This window comes from Xenopus laevis, chromosome 8S (assembly GCF_017654675.1).
Source record: "Xenopus laevis strain J_2021 chromosome 8S, Xenopus_laevis_v10.1, whole genome shotgun sequence".
In the NCBI taxonomy this organism is placed as follows: Eukaryota; Metazoa; Chordata; class Amphibia; order Anura; family Pipidae; genus Xenopus; species Xenopus laevis.
Window position 1 is genome coordinate 99,160,237 of NC_054386.1, and position 27,316 is coordinate 99,187,552.

The 27,316-nt window shown below is 40.0% G+C and overlaps 1 protein-coding gene across 3 annotated transcripts; it reads right to left on the minus strand.

Annotated features, from left to right (window-relative positions):
- Positions 1-379: 379 nt before the first annotated feature.
- nhlh1.S (nescient helix-loop-helix 1 S homeolog) lies at positions 380-14,102 on the minus strand. Of its 3 annotated transcripts, none has more exons than XM_018231903.2 (2): positions 13,856-14,102; positions 380-3,349 (listed from the first exon to the last, which is right to left on the minus strand). In XM_018231903.2, the coding sequence occupies exon 2, from the start codon at positions 3,139-3,141 to the stop codon at positions 2,755-2,757; it is 387 nt and encodes a 128-aa protein (XP_018087392.1). In that variant the 5' UTR covers positions 3,142-3,349; positions 13,856-14,102; the 3' UTR covers positions 380-2,754.
- Between the last annotated feature and the right edge of the window lie 13,214 nt (positions 14,103-27,316).

Sequence of the window (27,316 nt, forward strand, 5' to 3'; positions counted from 1 at the left end):
TTTCTATAATCCAGAGTTCTCTGACCAAAGTCATGTGCACCCATATTATTTTAAATAACTAACTACTCTAGAAAACTGATGATCACAACCAACAGTATTTCTTTAATCAAGAGATCAATGGTTCCAATCTATTCTAAAATGAAGTGTCCAAATAGTTTTTACTCTAGAGATATGAGTTGTCCAATCCATTCTGAATACTCCCTTACTATTTCTAACCAGTATCCTGTACACACAGGGCATCAAAGGCATCTGATATTTTCTAAACATCTTCTGCCTAGTCTGAAGACTAGAACCAACCCACCATTTCAAAAACAGCCTATTATTTTGTCTAAACGATAGGTGTTCAACCCATTAGAAATAAAGAAAGCAGACTCAGAACTCTTTGAAATAATATTTTTTAATTGGATCCTTCTGAATTCTTTCTTACCAAATCATAAATAATTCGCATTCACTCGAAACACAGAAAAATATGTACAGATTTCAACTTTAAGGGCTTATTTAGACTTGTCAGAAACACACCTGCAGAGCAAATGGACATTTTTAGGCCGTGGAACGGAGGTAAGTTTTTGAGCGCAACCCTGTTGTTTCTTTGCTCTAAGGCCAGTAAACCAATTACATCACGGAATCTCTTTTTTTATCCGGTAAAAAGTGCACATCACAGTAAATAAATAAATATATAAATAAATAAATACATCCCTGGCACGCTGACTTCACAACCCTGAAAGATGTAGTGGCTAAAGGTAATGGACAAACATATACAAAACTTTATCAAGGAGAGACTGTTGGGTGGCAACATTTGGCTGTTCTCTATAGTATACAAAATAATATTAACATGCATGGGCTGATTTTCTACAATAGGTGCAAACTACCCAATGCAGTTACCAAGAGCAACCAATCAGCAGTCAGTTATAATCACTTTAGAAAGAGAAATCAAATACCTGATTGGCTCCTGGAGTTGTTCAATACCTACATCGTTGCATCAGCCCCAAATTTCTGGCTTTTCTAGATGGTAATTAATTTTGAATATATTTCTGATAAAATGTTTTTTGGCAAGTGACTAAAAATAGTGAGATTCAAAAAAAAAAAAGAGCAGCAAAGAGCAATTTTAAAGAGTTGCCCAGGATATTTTTGTTTTATAAAATGGGCCACAAGTAGTGAGGGGCGAATAAATTCGACAGACACGAATTCACAACGACTTTACGCATTTGGCCACGGGCAAATTGTGGCGGAAATTCGCAGTTGAAAAATCCGCTGTGTCAAAAAAAAATGGCGTTCGTCAAAATTATTCAGATGGCCATTAACGTTAATGCATTTGGACCAAATAGTTGCTTGCATAAAAATTGTCGCTCGCCTCAAAATTGGTGGTGAATCGAAACGCCACAGATTCGCCCATCACTAGCCACAAGAAGAAAACACAATTTCCTAATTTATTTTAAAAAAAACAACATTGTATGATCCTAGATATGTAGATATATATATATGAAGGGTTTGAGACCTCTAATGTAGGTGGTGTATTATTTACAAATCAGGTAAAAAACATGCCTACCCTTCTTGGTAACTGCACCGACAGTATTGTTAATAGAATCAAAATATTAAAAATTATTTTCTTAATCAAACTAGAGTTGATTAGGCAAGCTGATGGCAATATAAGGGACTTTTAGGTTGAAGACAGCTACAGAGACATAAGTCAACAATCAAGGGGGATATAATGAAAATATCCCCATAAAATATATTGTAGTTTTTAATCCCTGAAAATAAAAGTGCACACACACTGAACTTTAATCAGTCATAAAATGGAATTTGTTTCTAGAAATGTCTTTGTTACGTCTATCTCTGTCACCTACAATAGAACACCACATCTAGCTCTGGTTTTATAGAATGTTTAGGCTGCTCTACGCTGCAGTTGGCATGGTGGTCATTAGAGACTTCTAAAAAAGGTCATACACTTCTAAGTTGTCTTGTTTCATGAACAGACACAATGATTTATAGAACAGTAATGGTCTAGCTGTTAACAGTATCGTAGTCCAACTCCTAAGGCCTATGAATTAGGGTATTTTTGTTATTATATAACATTATGAGGCAAGAAGAGCGTAATTCAGGCTGCCCATCATGTCTAGAGCATTGTATAGATGACCAGACACATCATGGCTTCCGCTAAAAGGGTATAGCATTTTGGAACTTTCTTGCTTGCGTTCTTGCTTGTTGACCATAGCAGATCACTTGATGAGTTGTCATATAGAAGTGCAAATAAAAATAAAGATGGTGTCACTCTCAAAAAAACTCACAATGCCTGTTGCTCAAGAGCCTTGGTTCTCAATATGTCTATTAATTTAGAGGACACCGAGAAACTTGACTGAGCAACGGGATGTCCATGAACTAGACCTTATGGTCTTTCGAAATTTCCAAAGTTATATGAATCATCACCACTAAGACCAGAAAGCGCGTGTCATTAAGACTTGAATGATGTGTCCTTCGTACATAAAGAAGATATACATAGTCTTAGATATTAAATCTAAAGGAACAGATTACGAAAAAAAACCCTATTGGTGATGTGTAGATGGAACAAGTTTAGGAAAATTAGGTTGATGGAGAAGGTGTTTTACATTCACAGGGGACTGAAATTTTTTTCGACAGAGATAATTATATGGTCCCATTGATACTTCACTGTCGTAAGACCCTAGTTTATAGCTGAAAGAAGCAGCACATACATAAAGTCCAAGAAACATTCATTCCTTAGAGGAGCTCTGTCAGAGTTCACACATCCAAAACATGGTTGAGATAGGAGATGTAGCAGATGGCCAACCTAAGGATCTCAATTTTGGATAGTTTCTTGTCTGGGGGTAGAGTTGGGAGAAGCTTGCGCAGTTCTGCAAATGCCAAGTTGAAAGCTTCCACTCTGATACGCTCCCTTGTTGCATGCGCCGTACGGTATTTAGTCGTTGCCCTCCTCCGCCGGCGTCGTTCTTCTCGGGTTAAGTGCTGAAGCTCCCTTTTTACAGCATCACCAGCTTCACAAATACGTGTTTCTCCGCACAAGCTGATCCCACTGATATCGTTTAGGCCACCTCCTCCACCACAATCACTAAATACAGATTCAGTCTCTGAGTGGACAGGGATCTCGGTCTGCTCCGAGTTTAACATAATTTAGCTGAAGCTGTCACTTTTCAGGACTTTTTCTAACTTTTAGCTGACTCCAAAGTTCTAGATCAGTAAAGTGCTTACAAATCAGTTGTCATGAAAACAAAGTTGAGATGGTTTCAAAACACCAGTCTTCATAAATGCGTTACAGTTCAGAAGAAAGACTGGATGAGATGTTTAATTTCCAAGTTAATTTCCGGTTATTCCCCACCTGAAAGACAGAAGAACATCAAATATTATGAAAACTGTTCTACATGAAGGTAAACATTGTCTAAATACAGTTGCTGTTGTAACTGCTGAGGGGGGGTCACAAAAACAATTGAAAACATAGTTTCAGGGTAGCAGCTCATAAGGAAAATCTGCAACTAGTAGATTCAACTAGAAGGGCTTTGTTGTAGGGTCGCGTGGGCTGGTCCAATTATCTGCAGGTTCAGGCCGGCAAACCAATTTTTGAAGTCCTTTCTTGCCCATGATGTCAATGTATCCTCATTCCACCAGTCCTATGCCATTGTTTATTTATATACTCATATCAGACCTGCCCCCTCTGATGTCAGAGAAGGGCAAGTTGGGTAAACCAGTAATGACAGCATACCAGCTCAGGTTGGGTCTGGGTTGGAAATGGATTGGTTAGAGTCCATCACAGGCCGGATAGTTGTCAACCCGCTCATCACCATTTCACCGATGGCAAATGTAACAGGTTTACAGTCAGTGCAGAACTTGTACAGGTATAGAATCTGTTATTCACAATCCCGTTATCCAGATAGCTCTGAATTACAGAAAGACCGTCTCCCTTTTCTCTGTAATAATAAAACAGTAGCTTGATCCCAACTAAGATATAATTAATCCTTATTGGAAGCAAAACCAGCCTATTGGGTTTATTTAATGTTTATATGATTTTCTAGTAGACTTAAGGAATGAAGATCCAAATTATGGAAAGACCTTTTATTAGAAAAACCCGGAGCATTCTGGATAACAGGATCCATACCTCTCTCAATTTGCAACTGATCTGATAACCATAACACAGGACACATTTAAGGCTTCCCCCTCATCTGACATCTTAAATCGATGCCAAAAATGAGTGTCTTGCCAAAATGAATGCTGACGGTAGCTCTAATGATTGCAATAAATTAGTCGCTTCACACTTCAGCTGAGATAATTGAGACACTGAAAACAAATTGCATTGTTAATGAGTAATAATTTATAGACAATTTAAACACACCTTGGTAAACAGATGCCTTAAAAACTGGTGTTTAGTTGCTGGGGTTACCACCCCAATGAATCAGAAGAGTTAAAACAACCATTGAAGAGCTGTTTTACAGAATGAAAAGAAAAATGTTCATAGAACTCTCCAAAACAACCACATTAAAGCAAAACAGTACTATTGATACAGTCATCTTTATACTTGCATAGCACTTACTGTCAGGTTGGGCACAGATCCTAGCTGATCCCTGCAGTCCTGCCCTGCTTTCTGGCTGAGATTCTAGCTACTGTATCTGTATGACAGAGCATCCTGTCCCAGTGGCTGCACAGATCCTATCTGATCCCCATTGTAAGCAACAGTCCTATCCTGCTTTATGGCAGCTGAGATTCTAGCTATCTGTATAACAGATCATTCTGTCCCAGTGGCTGCACAGATCCTATCTGATCCCCATTGTAAGCAGCAGTCCTGTCCTGCTTTATGGCAGCTGAGATTCTAGCTATCTGTATAACAGAACATTCTGTCCCAGTGGCTGCACAGATCCTATCTGATCCCCATTGTAAGCAGCAGTCCTGTCCTGCTTTATGGCAGCTGAGATTCTAGCTATCTGTATAACAGAACATTCTGTCCCAGTGGCTGCACAGATCCTATCTGAACCCCATTGTAAGCAGCAGTCCTGTCCTGCTTTATGGCTGAGATTGTTGCTGTCTTTTTAACAGAAAATAGACCATACTGTTCCAAGTTCCAATCTGATCTGTAGACCAATTGTCAACAAGATAACAAGTGTGACAACCTTTAAAAAAATAATAATTTTAATAGTGGAAAAAATAGGCCTATGAATTTTTTTTTTAACCTGGGGAACCAAAATTCAGTCCTTGTGCTGTCTAGGTTGGGTTACTTTTATGTCTCTGAATTTAGGGGAAAATTCAGATGAGTTTGAAGCTGATTCACAAACTGAATTTGGGTCTCCTGATAAGAAAGTTAAGAAACAGTACATTAACTCCTGCTGCTGTTACATGGAAATATATTTCTTTGGCATAGTAATATATTATGATTAATTTGCTGATTGAGAATAAATACAACTATAAGCAGAAATAGGCATTTTCTCACGGATTGATGAATTCCTGAAGGCACGCCCCAACCCTCTTCTCTGCATTTACGAAACATTAGCGGGATGACGCCAAAAATAGGGTAAATTTGGACAAAAATAGTTTGCCGGTAACACAGGGAAAGGGGGTCAATAAAAAAAAAAAGAGAAATGCAAGATGCCGGGAGAGATTAATGAGATGGCATGGAGATATGAGGGAGCTATTAGGGGATGTTTTGGGAGGAAAGTCTCGCTGTGCCTCAGACTAAGTGAAACTGACAAGTGGTATAAATGAGGGACACGAAATGGAAGGCAGTGACCATCGCCGGGGGAAAAAACGGCACATTTCATAAATAAAGATGTAAATGAAAAAGCATTTTTGTCTCGGGATCTCCTGAGACAGGACAGGTGGTGAATGGATGGGAAGGAGGGAGGCTGGAGGAGGGGATATTAAATTAGCCCGTATGTCACTGATTCTGCCACTGGAGACATATGGAGCCCGGCCCAGCTGTTTTGTGTAAAGGTCTGAGCTGTACGGAACCCCCCGTGGGACCCCCATGGTTACACCCCTTCCCTGGGAATCTTCTTCCAATGTTCTGTGCTGCTTTAATATATCACAACGGTACTGCCTGTAATCTGCTTTCCCATAAGAATACACCTCTGCCTCTACATTTATCTTTCACTTTATCTCTATGTTGAGATTTTATTAGTGACTTGCTTAAAAATGTGAGGCCTCCATTCTCTAGATATGAGGAACCCCTCACATAAACTACTTGTTACAGGCTCCTCCCACTTACCCATCATTCTATGTGTGTGTGTCACATGGTATCAGTGAATCAGTGAGGGCAAAACACACGTAGATATGAGGAACCCCTCACATAAACTACTTGTTACAGGCCCCTCCCACTTACCCATCATTCTATGTGTGTGTGTCACATGGTATCAGTGAATCAGTGAGGGCAAAGATATGAGGAACCCCTCACATAAACGACTTGTTACAGGCCTCTCCCCACTCCCCTCCTTAAGAAGGTTTGATTAGTGGACGAAATGTTGGTCTCCCAGTATTAAATTTAAATATATTTTTTGTTCTTTAAGACTTTTGTTCTTTTGGAATTATATATATAAATATACCGTCGAGGTGCAACCAAATGACCCTGATAATTGGCGAGGAGAGACATCAAGTGTCAGTTGGTTCCATCAGTGAATAAAACAGTCAAGTGAGAGGACAGAGCACAAATTATTACATATAGTAAAAATCTAGGCTACATTTACATCTGAAATATTATATCACTTTCATGTATAATTCTGTTTAGGAATGAAATAACAGTTTTACATATATCTTGTTTCCTAATCTCTTCCATGTCCCTGGAATCCAATATAAAAGATTGTATTAGTGCTTAGAAGTGAAATGGCCTAATCTGCAGCACCAAGTGTCTGTAATCAGATGGGTTTTCAGGCCCTGCTACAAAAGAGGCCATTTTAATCCATTTTGGTCTCATGACAAACGCTTGGTCCATTTATCATCCATTTACCTTGTTTGCTGGTAGAGAAAGGGATGACATATAGGTTTTTAGCTGTATCCTCATATGTAATTTGGATTTGTAAGGAGAGGATGGAATGAAAAGTCTTCTTGATCTAATATGTATCAATGAGATATGAAAGAGGAGGTATAGTAGGGACGGTGCCTATAGTAACAGTGGGATAATAGTCTCTGGGAAGGGAGTGTGACTGTGGGATAGCAGGTATAGTAGGGAGAGATGGTGCCTATAGTAACAGTGGGATAATAGTCTCTGGGAAGGGAGTTTGACTGTGGGATAGCAGGTATAGTAGGAAGAGATGGTGTCTATAGTAACAGTGGATCATAGTCTCTGGGAAGGGAGTGTGACTGTGGGATAGCAGGTATAGTAGGGAGAGATGTGTCTATAGTAACAGTGGATCATAGTCTCTGGGAAGGGAGTGTGACTGTGGGATAGCAGGTATAGTAGGGAGAGATGGTGTCTATAGTAACAGTGGGATAATAGTCTCTGGGAAGGGAGTGTGACTGTGGGATAGCAGGTATAGTAGGGAGAGATGGTGCCTATAGTAACAGTGGGATAATAGTCTCTGGGAAGGGAGTGTGACTGTGAGATAGCAGGTATAGTAGGGAGAGATGGTGTCTATAGTAACAGTGGATAATAGTCTCTGGGAAGGGAGTGTGACTGTGGGATAGCAGGTATAGTAGGGAGAGATGGTGTCTATAGTAACAGTGGATAATAGTCTCTGGGAAGGGAGTGTGACTGTGGGATAGCAGGTATAGTAGGGAGAGATGGTGTCTATAGTAACAGTGGATAATAGTCTCTGGGAAGGGAGTGTGACTGTGGGATAGCAGGTATAGTAGGGAGAGATGGTGTCTATAGTAACAGTGGATAATAGTCTCTGGGAAGGGAGTGTGACTGTGAGATAGCAGGTATAGTAGGGAGATATGGTGTCTATAGTAACAGTGGGATAATAGTCTCTGGGAAGGGAGTGTGACTGTGGGATAGCAGGTATAGTAGGGAGAGATGGTGTCTATAGTAACAGTGGATAATAGTCTCTGGGAAGGGAGTGTGACTGTGGGATAGCAGGTATAGTAGGGAGAGATGGTGCCTATAGTAACAGTGGATAATAGTCTCTGGGAAGGGAGTGTGACTGTGGGATAGCAGGTATAGTAGGGAGAGATGGTGCCTATAGTAACAGTGGATAATAGTCTCTGGGAAGGGAGTGTGACTGTGGGATAGCAGGTATAGTAGGGAGAGATGGTGCCTACAGGTAGGCACAATGATGACAGTAAAATTGTAAACAATGTTCTAGCAAAAGCTAAGGAATCAGCTATTTTGAAGTATGACTGAGAAGAATTCGCTATGGGTAACATTAGGAAGATTACAACTCTTTGCCTCACCAAATGCCAATTGGCTCTTATAAGAGCCTTCAAACCACGTGAGACTTTTTTTTCTGAGAGTTACTATGTGCAATCCTCAACGATGTATAAGTATCATAAAGTTAAACAGCCCCTTCCAAGTTATATGGAGTGTTGAAATAAATGTACAACAAGAGCTCCGGCTTTTCCCCGCATAATTGCTGGTCATAAGATGTTACACGGCCCACTGGAGCCTCGTTAGAGATGTTTATTGCTTAATGAAAAGTACTGCTCTGAAAAACTAGTCAGTTACAGCTGGGAAAAGACATTTGGCTTGATTCAAATGAAAAAAAAGTTCCCTCACAGTCTTCATAGTCAGAAAAAGCTTCTTAGTGAGCATGTTCATTAGAGGGTTTTAGAATTTAAGGTTCAATAACCCGAATAACCCACTGATGTCTAATTATGGATCACAACGTTTATCAAGGTTACAGATATATAGAAACATTGGGGTAACAATCACCCTGTTATAGTTCCAGGGGTACCCAGGGTACAAATAAACACTCACCCCAAATCTCCCCCTAACTGACCTTCAGACTGGGCCCCCTTAGCTCATAACAAGGTTACAGATATATAGAAACATTGGGGTAACAGTCACCCTGCTATAGTTCCAGGGGTACCCAGGGTACAAATAAGCACTCACCCCAAATCTCCCCCTAACTGACCTTCAGACTGGGCCCCCTTAGCTCATAACAAGGTTACAGATATATAGAAACATTGGGGTGTCACCCTGCTATAGTTCCAGGGGTACCCAGGGCACAAATAAGCTCTCACCCCAAATCTCCCCCTAACTGGCCTTCAGACTGGGCCCCCTTAGCTCATAACAAGGTTACAGATATATAGAAACATTGGGGTGTCACCCTGCTATAGTTCCAGGGGTACCCAGGGTACAAATAAACACTCACCCCAAATCTCCCCCTAACTGACCTTCAGACTGGGCCCCCTTAGCTCATAACAAGGCTACAGATATATAGAAACATTGGGGTAACAGTCACCCTACAATAGTTCCAGGGGTACCCAGGGCAGTCAATAACACTTACCCCAAAGCTCATCCTAATTTACCTTTGGGAAGGCACTAGATAAATAAATAAATGCTTTTCCTGTTTTAAATAGATATCAATCTTTAATATCATACTTTATAATGTAATGGTTTTTTTTTTCTATTTAAGCCAATTCCAGTCCCGAATTTCTTTCCACTCCCTTAAGTATTGATCCATAAATGTTTGATTTTATAAATACCTTTCAAATTGAGCAGCAATTTTTGAAATGTAATGATAACAAATAGCAATGACTAACACATCAGACTGTGAACAGCTTTCTATTGGTCTCTTGGGTGCCAAAAGTTTTTATTGTTGAACTGCAAACCATCAGCGACTCCTTATTTGCTCTAAAACTGTTTCCTCAACAAAATATTTGATATTTTATCTCTTCTTCTGTGGTTTTTACAAATGTAATATTTACTAGCGATTAATGAAGAGGAAAGAAAAGCAATCTACTTTTTACACTTGGTGCCTTTGCCTAATCTATTGATTTTAAAAGTTTTTATATTTTGTCCAAAAAATAATTTTGTTAAATTTTCACTTTTTTTTCTCCCCTCAGCTGAAAATGCTGCATCTAAACAGCGTTTGATAGGAAATACTCATTAGATGAGAATTTAATTTCTGTCCCATTTGAGGCTCCTCACAGAAAGTACCAAACTTTAACGTAAAAATTTTTAAAATTCTGTGTTTTTTAAGATTTTATTAGGGATGCCAAAAACATTTACAGGATAAATAAATACATATTAATATTAAATAATATAAATCTATTTATACTTATTTCATATCTTATAACCGAACATTTGATTGAAATTAAATCTGAAAATTTAACAAATATTTCATATTTCACTCTATATGTTTTTAGGCTTATAGGATTAAGTATACAGGTATGGAATCTATTATTTGTAAAACTTTAGACCTGTATAAGGGGGTCTTTCTGTAATTTAAATCACCAATTAAAATGTAAACGCTAAATAAAATCAAATTTTTTGGCATTCATTTGGATTTGCACAATTTAGTTACAGTCAAGTAAAAAATAATCTCTTATTATTACAGAGAAAAAAAATCTGTTCAAATCATTTAAGAATGAAAAATTGTTCATTGAAATAGGACCCTACGGGAAACGGCTTGCCCAACTGTCAGAAATGTCTGGATAATAGATTTCTGAACATTAGATCCCAAATATTTGTAGATCAAGTGTATTTTTTTTAAGTGTAAAAACATTTATATAAAATAGATATTTTTGTTTGTTTTAAATGTATAAGGAGCATTTGCTGACAAATAAATCAGGATATTTAACAAATATTCATATTGTATTACAGTTCTGGGGTTGTGTTAATTTTAAAAGAAATCTCAGAGGATTCTCAAATTGAAATCTATTTTTTATCGGGCGATACCATTTCATTTCATGATTTTTCTTATTTTTCTGAAGCACATTTTTAAAAAAAAAAAAAAAAATTGACAAAATTAGATTTTGTATTATTTTGGGAGTTTAAATTGGTTAAACTGTCAGAATATTAGTCTATAACCTGATTCTTGGAGGAATTGTAAAGATTGGGGGACGTTTGTCACTTCAGCTTTGCACCTGAGAATCGGACAAAAACCGAGACGGTTCCTTTAAGTTAATCAGCGCAGCCCAACAGTGCAAAAAATTAACTATCCATTGAAACGGCCATTGTGCGTGGCGCTATTTTCAAAAATCGTCTTTGGGAAAGATTAGGAAGGATAGAAAGGCACACAATAAAGCAGGTACTTGGGTGGTAGGAAATGATGAGAGGCACTACTGACTCTCAATTATATCCCACTAATTAGACGACTATTAACACAATGCAGTTCAATCTGTTACCTGAAAAGAGACCGGAGGAAACTTGGCTTCTATAATACAAACTTACCATATCACCATTATAACTGGGGTTTTTTTTTAAACTGGGAAAAATACCCTTTCAAAATAAAAGAATATATTTAACATTAATGAATAGAGGTGGATATATATTGATGATTTTTTTCCTGATGGTAACATAGTAAGTAAGGTTGAAAAAAGACACATTTCCATTAAGTTCATATATATAACCTGCCTAACTGCCAGAGGAAGGTGAAAAACCCCCATTTGAAGCCTCTCCTCAGAGGGGGGAACAAATGGTGGGGTAAGTAAATTGAGTCAGTTGCTAAAGAGCACGGAAGAAGGAGTTTGTACCACTGAAAGCAAAGACATTGCTAATGTCCAACGACCCAGCCAGGGAAGAATGGTCGGGATTATAATAAGTGACAAAAGAAGGGGGTAAAAGGCAGATTGTGTTCAATCACGTCTTGGGTGTGGAGACCCACTATGCCTTAACTATTTCACGAAATAAAGGTCTTTTTTTGCATAGGGTTTTAGATTCTGTAGCACTGAATAAAAGATAGGTTACAACCCGATGTCACATTGTAGGACGACGCATCACTACTAAGCCCTTGTTGCACATGTTGCATTTCTCAGAATACTCAATGAGTTTAGCCCTTTGATGCTTCAGGCCCGGCCAGGCATTAGCCAACATAATGGGATAATAAGTGCGGGGATTCAAGCCATTGTTCTAGGAAAGCAAAAGTTTTCTAAAGGGCCCTCTGGATGCCAACGATCTCCTGGAATGTCCTCTTGGAATTAGCGGCCGAGGACGGGTCGAAGGCATGAAATCCGAGGAAACAATGCTTCCCTGAGCATCGTCCGTCGGGATACGGCTTGGAGCGAACGATGTGTCACTTCTCATTCCAACAAGACATGACATGTTGGGTATTTTTATAGCAAGACACCATTATGGACTGTATTCCTTAGAGCTTGTGTACAATTAAGGCTGAGGAGGGGGGTTAATGTATTTTAAAATACCCTAAGAGATGGACAGATGATAGATAGATAGATAGATAGATAGAGAGAGAGAGAGAGAGAGAGAGAGAGAGAGAGAGAGTGATAGAATGATGAAATGATAGATTAATAGATGATTAATAGATAGATAGATAGATAGATAGATAGATAGATAGATAGATAGATAGATAGATAGATAGATAGATAGATAGATAGATAATAGATATATAGATAGATACAGATAAATAGATAGATGATAGATAGATAGATAGATAGATAGATAGATAGATAGATAGATAGATAGATGATAGATAGATAGATAGATAGATAGATAGATAGATAGATAGATAGATAGATAGATAGAGAATAGATAGATAGATAGAGAATAGATAGATAGATAGAGATAAATAGATAGATAGATAGATAGATAGATAGATAGATAGATAGATAGATAGATAGATAGATAGATAGATAGATAGATAGATAGATAGATAGATAGATAGATAGATAGATAGATAGATAGATAATAGATAGATAGAGATAAATAGATAGATAGATAGATAGATAGATAGATAGATAGATAGATAGATAGATAGATAGAGAATAGATAGATAGATAGAGAATAGATAGATAGATAGAGATAAATAGATAGATAGATAGATAGATAGATAGATAGATAGATAGATAGATAGATAGATAGATAGATAGATAGATAGATAGATAGATAGATAGATAGATAGATAGATAGATAGATAGATAGATAATAGATAGATAGAGATAAATAGATAGATAGATAGATAGATAGATAGATAGATAGATAGATAGATAGATAGATAGATAGATAGATAGATAGATAGATAGATAGATAGATAGAGAATAGATAGATAGATAGAGATAAATAGATAGATAGATAGATAGATAGATAGATAGATAGATAGATAGATAGATAGATAGATAGATAGATAGATAGATAGATACAGTAGATAGATAGATGATAGATAGATAGATAGATAGATAGATAGATAGATAGATAGATAGATAGATGATAGATGATAGATAGAACTGTCAGCTCAAATGACAAACAACATATGAGACCATAATAGAGATTTTGTGGATAGGAGACTAGTAACCTGTTAGTAAGGTGGCTCCTGGGGGTGCTTGACTTGGTTGTTGCTAATCTTGTAGTTGGTCTCTGAGGTATTGGGACGATTCCATGACTAATGGCTGTTCTGTCAGCAGTGCTGTATCATCCCATGTTGTACATCTGAGTGTATGTACTGTGAGATGTCTGATGTGTTGTGCTACGGATTCTATGTATGTTGTCCATGTTTTACAAAATTGTGTGGTGCTCTGCTCCTTTCTCATTGTGGTTAATGTTAATTTTTTTTAAATTAGGGGGTAGAATTGTTCCTTCATAATTCTAAAGTGGCAAAATAAAATAAGTCAGTTAAAAGAATGATATATGATGTATAAAGAGAACCCATTAATTGTCTCAATTTCTTTCTTTATCGGTCGAATATTGTGACAATTGTGATTACATATCTATATATCGACATTTCCCACCGGTTCCCATTACATCCCAGAGCTTTTATGAAAGAATTCTTTCCAATAATGAGAATTTCTTTACCTTTATCCGAAAATGTTGACGTTCAGACCGGCGTCCTGTGAACGCATGGTTACGGGCAGTGAGAGCAGTCGCTGATTGGCACAAAAAGTTTCCCCTTTACGTCTTCTCCTGGAGGATAACTGGGGAAAGGATAATAATCCGGGGACGCCGATTATATTTAAAGTGAAAGATATAAACATAGATATCGCTAGACAAATATAGAAAAGACAGACGGCTTAGACATAGACACACACACAGTCGGCCACATCCCTACATTCTCACATGTGTCTGGGACATATATTTATATGGAGTGACACACAGAGGAGACCACATGAGGAAGAGGAGATGGCTCTCATTGGACATTACGGCACCTTCCATCATACATATTAAATAGCTGGGAGGAGGCAGACAGAATAGGGAAAACCCTAGGGAAGAGTTTGGGAGGGGTGGGAGCGCTCCTGTGACTTGGCTGAGGGGCAGAGGGAGGGATGAGCAGAGAGAGGAGCAAGACCGTTTGTGTGGATGTGGATGGGGGATGCAGACATCTGTTCCACATGCATATTTCATAAAGAAGGGAAGAGACTGGATGGGAAGGAGAGAGTCAGGATTGAAGGCCAGGGACAGTGAATCAGAGGGGAAAGTCTGGTTGGGGTGAGGAGGAAGATGATGCACAGGTAGATATGGAGGTGCCGGGGGTCTGACAGCTCCAATGTTGCAAATCCCGCGACAGAAACCTTCAGAAGAAACAAGTGGCCATTGTGGATAAAGCAACCCAAATTTGCAACAGAAATAAATCCTGACAAACCCCTGGGTGTGCAAAAATAAACATTTCCCAGCATGCCGCGCTGTGCTGTGTACGCCGAGCCGCCGGTAAAGTGGCACCAGTTATGGAGGCATTCTGTGGGGGGCATTCCTCCTGGCGTGGAGCTCGTGTTTGAAAAGCAAGTTCTAAAGCTGTACGGGATTGGTGCAAAGTTTTAAAGGAGAAGGAAAGGCTTATTTAATTGGATTGGGGGGGGCAAAAGTTAGACACCACCAAATGATTGTAGATACTTACCTCACACCCCGGGCCAGTGCTCCTATCAGGAGAAAACTTCACTGGTCCGGGGTTATTCCAGCGAGCACCACGGAGCAATCGGCTTTCAGCTTCTTCTTTCCTTAAAAGGATTCTCTCATGATTATAATGATGTCGTTTTTATTTCTAAATGACACTGCAAATAATTCCCTCTACAATATAAAATGTCATTCCTGAACCAGCAAGTGTATTTAGTTCTAATATTGGTGTGTAGGTGCATCTCAGGTCATTTTGCCTGGTCATGTGATTTCAGAAAGAGCCAGCACTTTAGGGTGGAACTGCTTTCTGGCAGGCTGTTGTTTCTCCTACTCAATGTAACTGAATGTGTCTCAGTGGGACCTGGATTTTAATATTGAGTGTTCTTAGATCTACCAGGCAGCTGTTATCTTGTGTTAGGGAGCTGCTATCTGGTTACCTTCCCATTGTTCTTTTGTTAGGCTGCTGGGTAGGAGAAGGAGTGGGGTGATATCACTCTAACTTGCAGTACAGCAGTAAAGAGTGACTGAAGTTTATCAGAGCACAAGTCACATGACTGGGGGCAGCTGGGAAACTGACAATATGTTTTTCTTTTGAGAAATGGATTTCAGTGCAGAATTCTGCTGGAGCAGCACTATTAACTGATGTGTTTTGAAAATGGTACAGTGGTGCTGATAGGAGCACTGGCCCGGGATGTGAGGTAAGAATATAATCTCTTGGCACCCCCAAGTAAGCAGCGTCTTTCCTTCTCCTTTAAGGAAATGTGGCGCTTTAGGGAGGCAATGCCCAATTGCCTGAAATCACTACCTAACTGCCCACTATGTTGAGCGCTTGTTTGGCTACTGTTGCCACATCTCAAGGTGAGAGTTTGTCCTCACCAGAGGTGAGGACAAAATCTTCAGACTTGGCTCCCCCTTTCCCCTTTGATTGTTTATTGCTGTGCCACTGTGGTGAACTACAAATCCCAGCATTCCCTAGTAGCATTTCAATATTGGAGAGTGCTGAGTTTGTAGTCCACCTTTCTCTAAAGTACTTGACTCTCTATCTCAGTCACGCAAGTCTTAGGGCATGTGCTGCCAAAAGTGGGGTGATGTGCCACAAGTCTCAGTATTTGGGGTACATAGGTCTCTATTTGCACCTGTCGCAATATTAATACTCATCTGCATCATACTAAGAGTCAATTGTAAAGTGACTTTCCCCTTTTAATTATAAACACGAACAGATAAATTAAGAAATAGAACTTTGCACGCACGTGTTATAAGGGAATTATTTTTTAATTGGGGCTTCTAAAGGGGCATCTTAAACCCGAAAGATGTTGAAGGTCGCAAGGGAATTCTGGGAGTTGTAGTCCAACACAAGTTAGAGAATGAATAGGTGAAGGGCTGAATAGAAGTGTAAGTAAAGAATATAATAGAAATAGCAATGGAAAAACAACCACGCCATCTGCTTTCCAAAAACCGCCTAAAATTAAAAATGGAGACCAACTACAGCGCTGTTCAAATAACTAATCAGTGCTAATCCCCAGTGCTTGAGGCTGGGGCATGGGCATCACCTAGTCATGCATCCAGAGTTAGTGGCCATTAATAACCCCAGTTACCCCCAAATAACCCCAATTGCCCCATGTTAGGTATGTATACAGGCATGGGGAACTACAAATATGCATCCAATGGCAACAGCACTGATACAACAGGTTGCATGTGCCGCAATGAGACAATCTGTATGCCGCTCCACTGACGCGTTTCGCTGCCTTTATCTTGCTGATCAGTTATGTGCCACTTTAACTGCCATTTATTACTGCATCTATCTCAAGGTATACACTTGATTCAGCATATGTATATTTAATAGTGTTAAAAGGGTAGGGTTTCAATTCCAACTCATTCAATATCTGAAGAAGCCACAAAAAGATATCAGCATGACAATGCCATGGCCCCGTTATTCACAGCCGATTGGGTGCAAGTTTGGTTGAATCAGTTTTAATCTACTTTTTTGCAACCGCAGAGCATTGCTATAAGATTATCATTCTAAGGTGAGCTTATACTTTTTTACCTTTTAATTTAGGAAAACCAGCCTGGGGTGCGGCATGATCCAAGGCAAGAGGATTCCCATGATTCCCACGTAGCCCAAGCGATACTCCTCTCTGGCCATCTGGGGAATAGCGTGTCGTACACATAAGCAATGGGGGGTGTGGAGATTGATCAGAGCAGATGGAGATCCTTCCAAACCCCGTTCCATACACACAATAGCTCTGTAAAGGGAACATATGCTGCTCACCCAAAGGGAAGGGGAAGTACCATTTAAATATGAGTTGCTTCAATACATAGAAATAGAACAAGATGGACATATGGAGCCCCTTACAGAACATTTTATATGCAATGAGTTTCATGAATAGTCAGACTGACCACATTTGCAAGGAGTGTTTATATTGTGTTGCTTTTCCCTAAAATTGATAGAACAGAGTAATGTGTCCATACAGCCTCCCTTCTCTGTGTATTTGCATTCATACCTACGAGGGATCTACAATATCACCTCCCTATTTACAATAAAGCACAATTTTTAGGAGATTGTTAATTGGTCTCTGTCTGTGTTGGCAAGTGGCTTTTATTTACTGCCAACACAAACAGGGACAAATTTAGTGGGAAATGCAGGTCGAAATCTAAAATTATCCAGAAATAGTTTGGTGTTGTGCAATGCACCTCTGTTGTAGTACCAGTTTTAACCACTGGGATTGCTGTTCAATTAGCTGCAGTTAAGGGTTAATATACAACTGCAAGTTCAGTTACAGAGAGGCAAATTTCCCTCAGTTATCGGGAAAATCCCATTCATTAAAAGCATCAAAAGGCACCCCTTTGAAGGTGATGGGAGTTCCAGGGTTTCCACAGGGGCCTGTGTCTCTAGATGCCAAGCACTTGCACCTAAAGAATTGGACTTGGGGCATTAGGGTAATAGTGTTGAAGTTAGATGTGTTAGCTGCAAATGCATCAGAAACAGCTCCCCCTGGTAACAACATTTACACTGGAATTATGGCGTAAATGCTGCATTGCCTTGAAGAAAACATGCCGTCTAAAATTGCACTTTGCACACTGTACCTACAGGTCATAAATTACCATTTTAATCTGTGGGTAGTAAGGCAATATCAGTAAAGAAGCAATAGATGGAGACAGTATGGAGATTGTAGGGCAAGGTGGAGGTGATAGGGCAAGATTGGGAAAAGTAGGGCAAGATGGCTCAGTAGGACAAAATGGAGACAGTAGGGCAAGATGAAGACTGTGGAGTAAGGAGGAGGCAGAAGGGCAAAGTGGTGAAAGTAGGGTAAAATGGTGGCATTAAGACATGGAGACAGTAGTGGGAAATTCCGAAGTAGGACAAGATAGATAGATAGATATAGACAGTGGGATAATATGATGACTTTATGACAAGCCAGTAGAGCAAGGTAGAGACAGTATGGCAAGATGTCAACAGTATGACTGGATGGAATCATTAGAGCAAAATGATGACAAGAGGGCAAGATGGAGACAGTAGGGCAAGATTGCAAAGTAGGACAAGACAGAAAGATAGAGACAGTAGGGTAATGTAGTGAAATTATGCAAGATGAGGACAGTAGGGCAAGGTTGTGTCAGTAGGACAAGATGGAAGTAGTACAGGTCAGAGGGACAGTGTGGCTTGATGGCAATAGTAGGACAAGATGGAGACAGTAGGTCAAAGTGGAGACAATAAGCCAAAATGAAAGCAGTAGGGCAACACAGTGACAGTAGAGCAAGGTGGGGACAGAATTGCTAGATGGCAACAGTATGACAGGAAAGAGACAATAGGGCAAAATGATGACAAGAAGTCAAGATGAAGACTGAAGGGCAAGATCATGACATTAGGACAAGATGGTGACAGTAGAATAAGATGACAACAGCAGGTAAAGTTGTTGAAAAGTAGGGAAGATGGCAACACTAGGACATAATAGTGACATTGGGTCAAAATGGATACTGTACAGCAAAATAGCAACATAAGATAAAGATGGAAAAAAGTAATAAAACTGGCGACTTTAGGACGAGATGAAAACAGGAGGACACGATCATAACAACAAGGCGAGATGGCAACCATAGTAGAACATGGAGACAACACAACACGTCCATGTTTCCCAAATCCTGGCACCCTGGGAGATGGGGACAGTACAGCTCAGTACAGCTCAGTGTTGGCAGTTGGGTAAGGTGGAGACAATACTTCAAAATAAAGGCAAAATGGAAAGATGGCAATAGTAGGACAAGATGGAGACAATAGGGCAAAATGATGACAAGGGGTCAAGATGAAGACAGTAGGGCAAGATGGAGACAGTAGGGCAAGATGATGAAAAAGGATAAGATAGAAAGTGGTCACATAATGGCAAGAAAGGGACAGTAAGTAGGACAAGGTGGTGATAGCAGAGCAATATGAGGACAGTAGGAAAAGATGGAGACAGTACAGCTTAGTGGTGGCAGTTGGGTAAGGTGGAGACAATACTGCAAAATGAAGGCAGTAGGGCAACACAGTGACAGTAGAGCAAGACGGGGACAGTATGGCTAGATGGCAATAGTAAGACACGATGGAGACAGTAGGGCAAGATGATGACATTAGGATGAGATGACAACAGCAGGGAGAGGTGTTGAAAAGTAAGGAAGATGGCAACAGTAGGACATAATGGTTACAGTAGGGCAAAATGGATACTGTACAGCAAAATAGAAAAAGTAGATAAAGAAGACTTTTTGACAAGATGGAAACAGGAGGACACGATCATGACAATAAGTTGAGATGGCAACCATAGTAGAAGATGAGACAACAAAACACAATGTCGGTGTTGCCCAAATCCCGGCACACTGCTGAGCAGCTGAAGGGCCCTAGATTGTATGTCCCTACACTGTACAAAGACTGGACACCTTCAGCACTATATAGAGGAGCCTATAGTTGAACTGGTTGTGGACCTGAATACTTAAGAAGATGGAAACAAACTGAAATGACTGTTTTCCCTACTTTGTGGCGTCTCCTTGCCGTGGCTTTTGCAGGAATTATGCATTATGATTGTTAAGTGGCCATAAATGCTTGTTAAATTCCCCCAAACGCTTCAGGCTGCTCTAATTGCCCGTTGAATAGAACACGCATGATTACTAACCCATTTTTAATGAAATGATACATTTATATGAGACGTTTTGGGGACGTATGCTCTTCCCTCTGCACGCTTTACACCTTGAGCGGCTGCATCATGCGCACAACTGAACAAGTTACAATAAACACCTGGGGCCGTTAATATATCCATTCAACTATGGGAAAATTGCCCGTGGCAAGCAAATATTTTTTAAAGGGTAAGTAAACCCACTAGGAAACATGGCGTCAATAAATTACTCTTATGGCACAGGTCCGCATGCTGCTTCTAATGGCCAGCAGCTCTATGATGGATGTCTTCTCCCAGTATGAACTATCTGATCCCCATTGTAAGCAGCAGTCCTGCCCTGCTTTATGGCAGCTGAGATTCTAGCTATCTGTATAACAGAACATTCTGTCCCAGTGGCTGCACAGATCCTATCTGATCCCCATTGTAAGCAGCAGTCCTGTCCTGCTTTATGGCAGCTGAGATTCTAGCTATCTGTATAACAGAACATTCTGTCCCAGTGGCTGCACAGATCCTATCTGATCCCCATTGTAAGCAGCAGTCCTGTCCTGCTTTATGGCAGCTGAGATTCTAGCTATCTGTATAACAGGATTTAGAGCCTTTGAAAGGATTAATTAGCAGAGTGATTGCGACATATGAGTGTTAGCTCTGCAGGGCAAGGGCACAAGATGTCAGTAGAATGACAAGATTAAGGCTGTTATTGATATTGATGTGGTAGAGCAGCACAGCAGGGTCAATATTTAATGCCAACGCAATGTGACCAGAGGTTCCAGCCACACACAAACCCACGGTGTTGTCCCTCGCAGACATTCCAGAAGGAGCCGGCACAGAGTTCTCCCTCCCGGCGCATTGGTGCAGATGGGTCCCTGAGACCTTGCTACTACAGAGAATAGGAGTCTGGGTAACAGGAGGATCAGGTGTTAGATGGGAGCTTGCATCATGGTTGCCATAGCACTGATTAAAAAACAATATCGGCCTAATGAGCTTGTGGCAATAACATCACCCACCCTGAAATTGAACACACACACGCGCCGAGGCAGACATCTGACACACACACAGCTGTTAACCCCTGCATTGATTCCATACAAACGCTCCCGCTCAACCAACACAAAGGCGCAATATGGGACGTGTGTTATACACATATATACACTGCCCTGTCACAACACAACAATGTACTGACAATGAGTGACCGGCAGACCAACACACACCCCCATACATACACATAAATACACAGTGTCACACAAACATATAGACAAAGTGTCACGTACACAAACACACAACACAGATACACTGAAATATAGACATGAGAGATTTTTATCTTTTGTAGATACATTTGTTCATGGGTAAATGACAAATGTAATACCTTAAGGGCAGATATACACGTAGAGATTCGGGGAGATTAGTCGCTGGCGACAAACCGTCTCTTCTTCAGGCGACTAATCTCCCCGAACTGCCTTCCCGCTGGCTAGAATTTAAAGTGCCGGCGGGAAGGCACTCGGAGCGCTTCATTTCCAGAAGCTGCCTCACAAGGAAACTTCGGAAAACGTAACGTTCCAAATGCCATCCCGTCCGGGCGTTTTACATTCTAGCCAGCGGGAAGGGGAGATTAGTCGCCCGAAGAAGAGCCGATTTGTCGCCCGGCGACTAAATCTCCCCGAATCACCACGTGTGTCTCTGCCCTAAATCAACTAAATAATGTTTTAAACATTAGTTAAACCCAATAGGATTGTTTTGCCTCCAATAAGGATTAATTATATCTTTGTTAGGATCAGGTACAAGCTACTGTTTTATTATAAGATTAAACAGAAATCTTTCTTTTTTTTAATTTTAATTATTTGATTAAAATAGAGTCTATGGGAGATTGGCTTCCTATAGTTCAGAGCTGTATAATGGGTTTTCAGACAACGGAACTCATGCCTATATATATATATGTTAGACATCAAGAGATGGTAGAGATTGAAGATCTATAGCCTGCAGAGATCTTGGCCAGACTTGGTTGTAGTCTACAAATGTGGCCATTATGTTCCTATGTGATGTAGGTCGCACCCAGGATTACCATCGAGCAGGTGGGGGGAACAAGTGGGTGTCCTGTCAGATGTACAGAGGCAGTGGGGGGTCCAGACTGGCTTAAAGTCAGTATATAATTAGATGAGCATTTTAATTGGGCTATTTAGTTGCAGGGCCCACAGTCGAGTGAGGGTAGTGGACTAATAACCGAGGCCTCCTAGTTGGGAGGATCCACCTAAATAAATAGTATGGTTCTCCATGTTTTATGATGGTTCCCTTGCTAGCACCAATCAGGGACAAAAAGGAAAGTCATGCCAAGACCCAACTAGAACAAAATAGGGGTGTGGAAGCACTCTAAAGGCTAAGTAATAGTATATTTCAGTATAATGGAAGTGCTAGTTTTAATGCACATTCCCTGGGCCCCTGTCTCAAAAGTAAGTTTACAAAACAGGGGTTTTTAGTTACAAAGTTATGATCATAAAGTTGAAAAGCCACCATACCACGTCAAGGTAAACCCCACATGGCGGTCCCTAACTTGTTTGCCTCCACTGCAGTCTACTTGCAAACTCCTACTTAACCATTGGGACAAAATACCTGACATGGAGAGGACTATTAATGGAATATCACAGTAAAAAAAAGAAAAAAAGAGAAAGAGAGAAGCCCTGTAAATGACCATATGATGAGTATCTATTTCAGATGCCCAAGATGGTGCTTGATCCTTGGTTAATAAGCGTGTGAGTCTCCAGCAGGATCTATCATGAATGTGCCCTCATAAGAACTGTTCTATTTCATCATTAAATAGTAGCAGTGGAGGCTGCTTGACCGTACACTCCTCCCGATGGAAAGATAAAAATCAGTTGTGTTTACTAATAGGTCTGCTTCAAAGTAGGCATTAACATGGATTAGTGGTGGCAGTGCTCGCTTTAAGTAGGATCTGGATAACTTGATCTTAACAATTCTGGACTGTAAAGCTGGCCATGGACGCAAAGATCCGATCGTACGAATCCTCGATTCATACGACTTTCGGATCGTGTGTGGAGTGTCCCGACATCTATTGTGCCATGCCGATTGGTCGTTCAGTCGATCGGACAGGTTAGAAAATTTCTGTTGTCTGCTGATAATTTCTCTGCATGTATTGCTGATCTGACGATATCAGTGGGAGACTGTCACCAGCTTTTGTCCGACATAACTTGCGCACGATTGCTGTAGGGGCAGAACATCATCTGATCTGTTCTTTTTCTACTTTATTTGATCTGAAAGGTTAGTGGCAGGTCGATATAAGTCCGATCATTCGAGGATTCAAACAATCGGATCTTTGCATTTATGGCCAGCTTAAGGGTTTGCCACTCATCCATCACACCATGCAAGTCTGGGTGGACAATAGGACCCTAGATCGGTACGTAGTTTAATTTTGTCCTTCATCTTCAAGTAACTGGAAGTTACTGGGCCCCACAGCAAAATCATTGAAGGGCCCTCAACTATCCAGAAGTTGAAGGTCCAGTGGGTCTTGTACTTTATACTGAGCACCTTGCCACCAGCTTTTTCAGACCTACCTGGTATCCTGAGAATCTTAACTACGCTTAGAAAGAATTCCTTGTTCTCCCACTTAACTAGTTCAGATATCTCTTGATGAAGATAGAAAAAATGAGGCTGTTTTGAATCCTGAAGATCTAGAGCAGTGATCCCCAACCTGTAGCTTGTGAGCAATATGTTGCTCTCAAACCCCTTGGATGTTGCTCCCAGTGGCCTTAAACAAGGTGCTTATTTTTGAATTCCTGGCTCAGAGGCAAAGTTTTGGTTGTATAAAAACCAGGGGGCACATTTACTAAGCTCGAGTGAAGTATTCGAATGAAAAAAACTTCGAATAGTCGAAGTACTGTCTCTTTAAAAAATTCTTTGACTACATACTTCGGCAGTTTAAACCTACCGAGGTGCAATGTTAGCCTATGGGGACCTTCCCCAGCACTTTTATAAGTTCTTTTTGATCGAAGAAAAATCCTTCGATCGATTAAAATCGTTCGAATCGTTCGATTTGAAGAATTTTATCATTCGATCCAATGATTTTTACTTCGAGGATTTGCGCTAAATCCTTTGAATTCGATATTCGAATTTGAAGGATTTAACTACGAGGGTCGAATTCGAGGGATTTATTAATTCTGACACACGCCCAAATTTTTTTGACGCGGTGGATTTTTCGCCAGTGAATTTTGACCTCAGTTTCGCGAATTTATTTGCTGCCGGCAAAATGCGGAAATTCGCTGCAAATTCGCACCTGCCGAATTTATTCGCCCATCACTACTCAGCACCAGACCCTGATGCAGAAGGAGATCAAATTAAACTAGTATGTCTACCAGGGGAATAGCACATTGCTGAATTATGAAACATTAAAACCTGTTGCTTTATAATTAAAAAAAAAAACAATTGAAATTGGAATAGAAATTAGACAATTAAATAGAAATTAGAAATTAAATAGAAATTAGAAAAATTTAAATATGTACAAATCCTTTTACACCAGTGGCTTGGATGAAAAGATTTTCATTTCAGTTATTTTTGTAATGATAATTCCATAGCATCGCCACATAAGACGGTTTGCGGCAGAGAAAATTTGCCGTCGAAATTTTGTCCACATTTTTTATTTGTGAGATGCAATGACAAAAATATAAAAATAAAAGATAATATCATTTTAAATCGAATAACATACAATAAAAAAATTAAAGAAAACAACCATACTGAAGTATCCGCTATCTGGAAATCTCGTATCCAAAGAACTAAAATATTTGAAACTGAAATATTTGCGTTGCCATTTCAAAGTCCTATTTACAGACAATTCTTCAGTTCTAACTAATTTGATATGTTTCTGTAACAAAAAGACTGTACCTTCTACTTGTATTGTTAGATATTTTTTATTTGTAGAATTAAGTCACAGCACTCTGCATTATGGATAGACCCCTAATCCAGAAAAACATTGGGTCCTATGTCTGTAGAAAACTTTAGCCTTAATTTACTGAGCTACAGGCTGAAATCTGCACAAAAATCTTAACATTATATTATGGGAATAATTGCACCTATAACGGTAGCCTAACCCATTTTCTCAAATTCAAGTTTTCTCAACTTGAACTTTTTTTCTGAGAATCCAAACAAAAAATCCAAACAAAAAATAATGGAGGGCTTATTTTCAACATTTAGGAGGTTATTTATTAAAGTTTAAAAACTCGAAAAAATATTTTACTACAAAACTGAAAAGTTTAGTGGAAAAGAAACTATTTTTTTTAGATTTATTATACCCCGATGCTGCAAAAAGCCTGAATCTGAAAACCGGCCATCTTAGACCTGTCGAGGTCCAGTATTGGTCAATAGGAGAGGCACCTTTCTCAAATTGAAGTTATCGGGATGCTCAAGGGTTTTCATCAGAAAATTCGAGATTTTCAGGGTTTTCGGGCAGAAACTTGAATTAAACGAGAGATTAGAGATCCGAAAAATGATAGCAATTCGGTAATAAGCCTTAAAAATTCTAGCAATTCTGGGGTTTGGCTCAATTTTATCGAGTTTTTCCATGATCTGATGAAATCAAGCTAATTTATTAATAAATAAGCTAAAATCAGTGTTTTTTTTAAATAAAATATGAGATGAATTTGGACTTAAATAACATAAATAAAATAATCAACAAAATGAAGGGATTTGTTTTCCCTTTTGTAGAGGTTAAGGGATCAGCGTTTGATGATGTTGGAGACCCCGGTGGCAATGCTGTGGCAACTCCTTGTGAACGTAGACAAGTAACATTTTTTGTTTGTTTGTTTCATTCCTGATTTTATTTAAAAACCTTAAATATAAATGGAAAAAGTGCTAAAAGTGTTGTTATAACGATCGCCCCTATTGGCACATGGAGGTAGGTAATATGCCCCAGTCTTGTAGAACACAGCCCCCCACCAGCAGTGGGGAATTAGATAGAAATCAGTAGTGCCCCCCAGCTGGCCTGTCCCATATACACATATATACACAGAATATACACGTGTGTGTGACCAGGAGCATCATACAGAATTAACCCCTCACTCACCCAAGCCCTATACACATCTTTCTATCTGGGCTCCTTTCCCTGATTCCTTGTCCCCTGCAGCCACTCTGCTCCTATTCCTTCCAGCCGGGAGAGCAAACAGCACAACACAGCTGCCACCCCCAGCTGATCCCGGGCACCACTATAGGCACCTACCCGCCAGCTCGGGAGAGAGAACAAACTAGAGATCATGGGTACGGGCCTCGTGCACACAGCCTACGGTGCTGCGCCAGCTGATCCACTCACTTTGGATGCATATTTCATTATATAAACTTCTTTTTTGTTCCGCTCCTCTGTCTCACCCCCATCTGCTATTTAGCAATTATATCGCTCACTTACAGAACATGACAAGCTCTATTAACCCCTAGTGAGCCAGTTTTCCATGGCAAGGATGTTCCCTTCACCTTTTCTGATAAACTAACCTGTTTCTAATGTCTGCTCTCCCTTCAGATTTCATTAAAACAAAAACAAGAACAGCCCCTAAGTTTGCTCATAGTCTGTACAGAGAGATCCCATAAAACTATGGCAGCATAGGTATTCCCTGTACTAAGCACAATTCAGCAGGAACAGTCCCTAAGTTTGCTCATAGTCTGTACAGAGAGATCCCATAAAACTATGGCAGCATAGGTATTCCCTAAGCACAATTCAGCAGGAACAGTCCCTAAGTTTGCTCATAGTCTGTACAGAGAGATCCCATAAAACTATGGCAGCATAGGTATTCCCTGTACTAAGCACAATTCAGCAGGAACAGTCCCTAAGTTTGCTCATAGTCTGTACAGAGAGATCCCATAAAACTATGGCAGCATAGGTATTCCCTGTACTAAGCACAATTCAGCAGGAACAGTCCCTAAGTTTGCTTATAGTCTGTACAGAGAGATCCCATAAAACTATGGCAGCATAGGTATTCCCCTGTACTAAGCACAATTCAGCAGGAACAGTCCCCTAAGTTTGCTCATAGTCTGTACAGAGAGATCCCATAAAACTATGGCAGCATAGGTATTCCCTGTACTAAGCACAATTCAGCAGGAACAGTCCCTAAGTTTGCTCATAGTCTGTACAGAGAGATCCATAAAACTATGGCAGCATAGGTATCCTCTGTACTAAGCACAATTCAGCAGGAACAGCCCCTAAGTTTGCTCATAGTCTGTACAGAGAGATCCCATAAAACTATGGCAGCATAGGTATTCCCCTGTACTAAGCACAATTCAGCAGGAACAGTCCCTAAAGTTTGCTCATAGTCTG